Source organism: Geosmithia morbida (assembly GCF_012550715.1).
Source record: "Geosmithia morbida isolate 1262 chromosome Unknown scaffold_3, whole genome shotgun sequence".
NCBI classification, from domain to species: domain Eukaryota; kingdom Fungi; phylum Ascomycota; class Sordariomycetes; order Hypocreales; family Bionectriaceae; genus Geosmithia; species Geosmithia morbida.
In genome coordinates this window covers 395,447-403,939 of record NW_023336190.1, presented here as the reverse complement: position 1 = coordinate 403,939, position 8,493 = coordinate 395,447, and the positions used below count along the sequence as shown (strand labels likewise).

Sequence of the window (8,493 nt, the reverse complement as noted above, 5' to 3'; positions counted from 1 at the left end):
GGACCAGATCTACGTGCAGAAAACCCACAGAGAGAGACGGGCCAGATTTCCTCTTACAGGCAAGCGTCCGGCCTGTCTTTTGGAGCAAGAGGTGCAGCATTACATCCACACGATGATGCGGTCCACCACACACCACGTTACCACCACCATGACGTTACCGCGTTCCCTTTTTCCTCTTTTTCTTTTTCTTTTTCTTTCTTCTTCTTCTTTTTTCTCTCTCCCCCCTTCTTCCTTGTCTGCCGTAGGTATAACAGGGGTCTTGTTAGGGTGTATGCATGAGGAGAGAAGTAGCAATAATACTCCGTACAGATTACAGATTACAGATTACAGATGGTTTAGTTATTCGTAGTACTATATCGGTTGGCATTGTACACATATACACGTACATACACATGGCTCCTATACGTCAGCTACGACGGCGACGACGACGATGACGACTTTTTCCTGCTTCTACGAGAAGTCATACACGATAAAAGAGGGGGGGGGCTCTTGTAGGGATATGACCGGCTAGACCTGCTAGTGAGTGAGCGGCACGGTACACTTGGAGTTGATGGCATGAAAACGTCAGGTGTCTGGTGAGAGGGGAGCAGAGAGAGGGGGGGGAGCACAGAAGAGAGAGAGAATAGAGAGAGAGAGAATAGAGAGAGAGAATAGAGTGAGAGAGAGAGAATAGAGAGAGAGAGAGAATAGAGAGAGAGATGAGCCTTATGCGGACGACATGTCACCTCCGGGGAACGAGAACACACATGTTCCGTACAGCCCAATCCAGATCGTAGGAAAAGACGTAGACAGCCAACCGTCAAGACGGAAAACCCGACGAGAGAGAGAGAGAGAGAGAGAGAGGAATGAATTTTTTTTTCCCCCTTTACATTGACAACCAAAAAGACGCACAACTCTCCACCCAGCATGGGAAAGTAGTAAAAGACCGAGGGCAGAGGGAAAACCCAGCCCCCGTATAAACTGTACATGAAGCACCACTATCATATTTATGCAGCGTAGTCATCACCGTCACCACCACTGCTCCGTACCAGCTCTCACGTCAACTTGGTAAGAAGGAGAAGAGAGGGGGACGAGGGACGAGGAAATCCCGTTGCAACGTCTACAGAGTACATCACACGCCACATGTATCGAGTATTCCCTGCATGGGGTCTGGGTGGATTGGAGAGAATGACAGGATAGTATGAGATATGATGGGGGGGATATCGTAATAGATAACACATATGAACCATGAACTATCGAGAAGAACACGATAGAAGCGTCATGATGATTTGATGATTCGGATGGCCGAGGTTGAGAAGAAAGCGAGACCGAGAAATATCCGTCCTATCAGCAGTCCCCACGCGGCTTGGGCGTTTGAGAAAGAGGGAGAGAGGAGAGAGAGAGAAAAGAAGCAGGAGAAAAAGAAGAAGAAAAAGAAGGATGACAATAGGATCCATACTGTACCGTTCAGTGAAAAAGAGGGTCCCGAGAGACCAGAGACACTTGGTCGGTAAAAGGCGAGAGGCATCATCATGATGAAGTAGGGGAAGAGTGGATTGATGGGTTGATGGGTTGAACATCCACGGTAGACTCGGACAATAATCTGGCCATGTTTTAGTATTATTCCTATCATCATTATCATCATTACCATCATCATCGTTTATTATCATTATTATTATTATTATTATTATTATTACTATTGAATCATTACAAGTTTTAGTTTTTTAAGCTCTTCTCCCCCCCCCTCATCACCAACACATCCCCCGGTCGTGTTATCTACTATCACGTATATCAACTGTTGCGTTATTGCATGACCAACTTTACAAAGTACGACCTGTACAGAGAGGTGATGCTAGCAGTTGACAATACTCGGTAGTCTTTTTTTTTTAAAAAAAAAAAAAAAGAAAAAGAAAAGAAAAGAAAAGAGAGGGAGAGAAACATAATGATAATTTTACGATTAAAATATAAAAAACGGAACTCGTAAAAAAAAAAAAAAAACACGTTAGTATTACCAACTACCAAATGTATGGAGAACAGGTACTCACACCTCTCACATCATAAGAGCACCGCCACTGATCGACATGGATCCTCCCTATATTATACCCAGTAATCTAATCTGTCTTCTACCTATAGCCTGCACAGGTAGAGAGGCGTATACACGTTACATGCTCCTGTAATCGGTACGTATATACGGAGTATACATCGACAATATATCAGTACAGATACAGATGCAATATTCACCACTACCGCTACCACGGTCCCCACCGTCCAACAAACGGTCCCACGCCCACCCAACATCGTAACATCGTAACATCGTAACACTCCTCCTCCTCCCCTTCACTATAAGTAAGTATAACGGTGGATCGCCAGAATAGACCATGTTACGTCGGCAGTGTACCGGGTCCAAAAAAAAAAAAAAAAAAAAAAAGAGAGAATGTGTGAGATGCTCCGTATGGATGACATGTACCCTATTTGGAGCCTTTTCTCATCCCCGTCTGAATCTCTGCTACCATCTTCTTTTGGTCTTCGTCCACTCTCATTGCCAGAACCCATCTTCTTACTCCCTCCACTATTACGTACGATCATACAGCAATGCAGTACAGGCAGACTACATCGTCTTCCACCACAACACAGTCGCCGAGTCACATGTATCGTGTCTATTCATCCAGAGCCTGGCCATTCCAATCACCCAAAGTCATACCATACGCATGTATTTAATATTTCTTCATATTGTTCTCCTGTTATGTACATGACCTATAGTCTACCAAATATCCCATCAGAAAAGGAAAACCTCCCCAAAATAAACAAGGGGGAAAAAAGCAAGCAAATGGTATATCCGCCCGTTGTAAAAAAAAATAAGGATAGAAAAAAGAGAGAGAGAAAATAAAGTACCTGAAGAGAGGCGAGAAGAGAATAAGATATATAGATGTAATGAAAAAAACGCCTGAAAATGCTCTTTTGCTGCCCAACGGATTCCCTCCTCACCCTTTTCCTAGTAGAATATACATTATGAACTAACGCCTGGCCCGTTTTCTTTCTCTCCCTTCATAGAGAGGATCAGACAAGAAGGAAAGGAAAAAAAGAAAAAAAAAAAAGTTGAAGACGGATATCAACCTTGTCGTGTTTGACGCGTGCTGGTGCGCATGAGATGGATGGTGTATATATGTGCGTGTGTATGCGTGTGTGTGTACAGAATGTGATGCTTCTTTCAGACGACTTCGGAGCTAGGCTTCAAGCAAGACCAGCCTTGACCTCGACGCTGTGGCAGCCGCGCTCGTGACGCTTCATGTTGCTGCGCACGCTAAAGGCCTTGCCGCACCCGGCCTGGGAGCACTTGAACGGCTTCTCGCCCGTGTGAGAGTGGCTGTGGATGCGCAGGCTGCTGGGCCGGCTGAAGGCCTTGTTGCACGTCTGGCAGATGTACCTGTCCTGGCTCTGCGGGAAGAGGTGTCCCGGCGCCGGGTTGAGGTAGTGGTGGTGCTGCCACGAGATGGCGCCCGGCGACGTGGCCGCCGACGGCGACGGGGCGGCGGCCGGAGCCGCCACGGGGACGCTGGCGGCAGGTGCAGGAGGGAACGACTGCGGCAGGGGGCGCTGATATGCCAGACCGGGTCCCGGACGCGGTGCCGCCGTCTGGGGGGGAAAGTAGCTGCCGGTCTGCTGTTGGGGGTGGGGAGACGCGGGCGCGGCCATCGACGGGCTGCGGCGGTCGTGGTGCTGCACGGGGTGCGAGTAGTGGCGCTGGTGGTGGTGGTGCTGGTGGTGAGCATCCGACTCGAGCGGAGGCGTCGTCTCGTGGTGGTATCCCGCCGGTGCCGAGGCGTTGTGGTGGTGGTGAGGAACGTAGCGAGCGGCAGCGGCAGCGGGAGCCGACTTCTGGCACGGAGGTGAGCTGGACTCGAGAGAGGTGTCGGTGCTCATCGGCGGCGAGGGAGGGAAGCCCCGAGGGTGGTGGGGAAATGCCGAGGCGTATCCCGAGCTAGGACGGCTCTCCGACCTCCTTCCTGCGGATAGGCGTCGGGGGGAGCGAGGCTGAGGCTGAGGCTGAGGCTGGGAGACCATGTGAGGAGGGTGCTCGTGCGTGGGGGACCCAGCATCAGCCAGACCGATGAGGTTGGAGATGGAAGGAAGCGTGCACTTTGTGTGTTCCATCGGTGGCGACGGAGGAGGGCCGCTGTAGACGGGGCGGCCTATCTGGTAGTGGGTAGGGTACGGGTGGGATATCGCCATGGTTGCCATTGTGTATATATGCCTATGTCGCCGAGATGTCGTGTGTGTGTGTGTGTGTGCGTGAGTATTTCTTTCAAGTCAGGTATGACTAAAGTTGCCTCTGTTTTTTTTCTTGGTCTTCCGCCTCGAGAATGTCGATGGTGATTAAGTGATGGTTGAATATCTTGAGCTCGGGAGATATAGAAAGAAGGTAAGAGTGAGATAGAGAGAGGTAAGGTAGGATTTCAATTCATATCGTAGATTGAAGTTTGGGAGGAGGGGGGGGGGGCACCTGGCAAGTTTAAGTATGTCCTCAACTCGGGGTGTCCCTCCCCCCCCGTAGGTGTGTGATGTGAGAGGAGTAGATACCCCCCCCCCAAACGTGGATGGACCGGGTCCTGGCTTGTGTATCTCCTCCCCACCAGAGAGGAAGAGAGAAGGGAAAGAGACGTACCATAATATCAGATCTGTAAATGTCACCCCTTGATCCCTGCGACGCCGCTGTCATGAGAGAGAGATGGAGGGGGCGTGCGTATGACGGTGGTGGTATTTTAGGGGGGGGGGTGAGGGGTGAGGGGTGTGGGTACCGTAAATCCAGGGATTTTGCTTCGGCAGGTGCAAGCGATAGCTAGTCTCTGAACTTCTCTCCGACTTCTCTGTCTCCCGCGTTACGGAGCAAGTACGGAGCAATTGCCTAGTACGCTGGCGGATCTGGCCTTTGCCCCCATGATACAGAACATTGAAGGGGGGAGGGCGTGAACGGCGGGGGATATTGAGGGTGTGCATATTTTTGAACCAACAACTGCAACAATATTCAAGTACACGCACACACACACACACACACACACACACACACACACACACATACTCGTACTCACGCAACACACACACATACACACGCACGCCCTCTTCTCCTGTCAAGCCTGGCATTCAAATTATTCACCCTCCCAGCCGTACCGTACTGTACGACCTATTACTCCTTACAGAAGTCAACTTGATTGTTACCGGTGGTTCTCAACTCATCAGGTCATCAGGGGGTGTTGGTGCGTGTTGCCGGTTGGTGGACGGTGCGAAGCCTGCGTAGACCACTCGATGATGTCAACATGTATTTCGGTTATCCAGCCTTTTCCGGTGCATTCTGTTTTCTATCGTACGCTTTCTACAGCTTTTTTTGTACATGTTCAGTCAGTAGTGATGGTGGTGGTGGTAATGGTGGTGGTGGTGGTGGTAGTAGTAGTAGTAGTAGTAGTAGTAGTAGTAGTAGTAGTAGTAGTAGTAGTAGTAGTAGTAGTAGTAGTAGTAGTAGTAGTGGTAGTAGTACTCGTAATAGGCGTCCTAAACCATGCCCTACGAGTGAGTAGTCGCTCATCTTTTTCTTATTTTTCGGTCCAAAGACTGAACTTGCCGCAAAAGAAGAAGAGTGGAAGAAGAAAAGGTTAGTGCGACTTTCTGCGACAGGCAATAACTCAACACGCACACACACACGGAGAGAGAGAGCGCGAGAGAGAGTGAGAGAGATTTGAGTGTCACAAGAATAAAGCCATGTGTTGACTTTTCCTCCTCCCCCCTCTATCTGACCGGTGATCCCACAACCATGTGTCCGTGTCCGTAGCAGTAGCAACTACTCGTACTAGTAGTACTAGCAACCCTCCCCCTCCAATCGCCCCTGTCATTATTCATTAATACGAAGTAGAGTGAGAGGGGAAGAGAAGAAAAAAAAGGGATCCGGTGTTTGATCCATTTGACGCTTGCGATGAATGACATCTCGACTGCCATGGCATCGCTCCCACGCCACCACCCCGTCATCACCTTGGAATTGGGTCCCGGGATGGAATGAGAGCATTCCATCGAAAAATTCTACGCTCCATCGGTCCTGATCAGTACCGTATCATCTACAGTAACCAGACAGACGAGACAGACGAGACAGACTGGCCCCGTTGGTACTGCTCCTGCTCCTCCTGCTCCTCCTGCTGCTGCTGCTGCTGCTGCTGTTGCGGTTGCCGCCGACGTATGCAACTCGTAATGCTCCGTAGCCCATTTTCTAAAACGTGCCGATCTTTGCTGGGACCCAAGGTAAACAAACCATCCAATAGTCGGTAGCTGAGTATGCAAAAGCAAGAGACTGCAATAGAGGCAAAGAGAGGAAAAGGGGGGCGGAGGCTTGGAAGGTTGTGTGGGGCAAGCCACCAGCATCAACATCAACCCCTCCCCCCGGTAAACGCCGCCGATGGATCGCCACGGCATGGTCATTGGCTCCTTCTGCATTCTTGCTTCTCCTTCTGCTCCTGCTTCTTGCTTCTGCTTCTGCTTATGCGTCTGCATCTTCATCTGCATCTGTTGCTGTTGCTGTTGCTGTTGCTGTTGCTGTTGCTGTTGCTGTTGCTGTTGCTGTTGCTGTTGCTGCAGTGCTTCTGAACAAGTGACAGGCCGCGTCTGCTCAGAGGCAAAGTAGAGCAGCAATCATGACAGACACCCCCCTCCCTAGATTCAACCATGCTTCTCTATGCATGCGACACAGAGGATTGTCCACGAGTAGTAGTATGCATGTCGCTCCTCGCGACATGACATTGTTGCCCAGCTAAGCAAGACACACACGACCCTTCAATTTTTATTTTTATTTTCTGGTCAGGACCGTCCGACGCCCTCTGCATCGGGACCTCTAGATTTTTCAGGGAAACGCTCCAGAGAGATCCCTCTCTTATTTTCTTCGCCTATTGTTGTATGCAGTAATAATAAAAGACATCCATTTTAACACACACACACACACACGTGCGCGGAAAAGAATCCGCCTCCACTTCGGAACTGTACTGAGTAACCCGCATCCCAGGAAAAAAAAGAAAAAAGAAAAAAAATCTGCCCATCGAAACGCAACTCCACTCCGATGCAGGGCCGCCTATCCTGATCCCCGACCGACCAAACCCCGGTGTATTAGTCTTTCGGCGCCTGCAGATTCTCTGGCACCGGTCTCCCAGCTTAGACATGGGGGGGGAGGGGAGGAGGAGGAGGAGGAGGAGGAGGAGGAGGAGGAGTGATGACTTGACACCCTTGCCATAAGTTTCTGAGCGATGGCCGTCAGAGACTAAGATCCCTCTTCTCTTCTGTACAGGTAGAGCTGTATTATATAGGTATGATAGGTGGAATTCGCACGTTACGACTCACGAGCGATACTCTTGTCGTAATAATTCTCTCAAATCACTTGTACGAGAAATCGTACCAAATAGTAATAACTAATAACTAGAGTCAGAGAGAGCGGATAGGTCCTGCTGCTCTGTACTCGTACCGATCATACATAACTCCTAGCGTTTCCTAGCAATTTGACCATGTCTCACCGTGAGGCAAGAGAGCAAGGACCCACTCCCCGGGGGAATGTGCCGTAATGTGATAGACGGAAGGAGGAGTGAGTGTACCCTTTGTAGAGAGTTGATCAGCAAAACCCTCTTTTTTTTCCCTCTTTTTTTTTTTCTTTTTCTTTCTTTTTCGTCCCCTTCTTCTCCTCTCTTTTCGTCCACCCAAAACTGACAAACTACAAGACTGTGCTGTGCGTCTGACAGGCCGCCAATGCATTTTAAATGAAACCTTGGTCCCGTTGGTCCTTGACGTCAGTAATATTAACCTCGGTGCTCGCCCCGATCACCGCACCTGTCCGTTCCACCGCAACACTGCAGCAGTCCAGATGGAAATTTTAGACTCGCGCCGTAATAAAACGGCGCGGTGAGCGTCGGCCACAACTGTGTTTTTGCATCCCTAGTACTGGTAGCTAGTGATGCCTATAGTAGGACGCAGCATAATAGTCCGCACGACTATCACGTCGCAATACTCTCCGTAGGTTTTGCATGCAGTATCAATACGTATAGTGCCACTCGTAGTGTAGTATCTACTCCGTACCTATATGGTGTAGGTAGTATTATTGCTACCTGCATCTGCTTCCGTTTACTCGTAACTTTTGGCTGCTGTCCGACCCATCATCCCGTACTCCTCCTAGTTTCACTCACAAATCAGTCCTGCCAATCAGCCATGACGGAAGGCGGTGATCTATCATGCTTAGAGTGTCATAATACCGGCTGTCTGGTATTAGAATGGCGCCGAGTGTGCCTCCGTCGCATGTTGCATTTCGTTGCCGTCAACTTGCTGTGATAATACCACGGACGTGCGGATATTACGACTCACACGTCACACCTCACGCCTCACGCCTCACGCCTCACGCCTCACGCCTCACGCCTCACGCCTCACGCCTCACGGCCTCACGGCCTCACGGCCTCCCAGAGCGGTATGTTCGTGACTGTGGCTGTGACTGTGGCAGATGTG

General features: G+C 49.9%; 1 protein-coding gene across 1 annotated transcript; it reads right to left on the bottom strand.

The window, feature by feature from the left end:
- Nucleotides 1–2,693: 2,693 nt before the first annotated feature.
- On the bottom strand, nucleotides 2,694–4,209 carry GMORB2_5066 (Zinc finger, C2H2 type; the record flags this gene model as incomplete). Its single annotated transcript, XM_035467040.1, has 2 exons — nucleotides 2,694–2,717; nucleotides 3,238–4,209. 2 exons carry the CDS (start codon nucleotides 4,207–4,209, stop codon nucleotides 2,694–2,696), a joined length of 996 nt encoding a protein of 331 aa, XP_035323052.1.
- Between the last annotated feature and the right edge of the window lie 4,284 nt (nucleotides 4,210–8,493).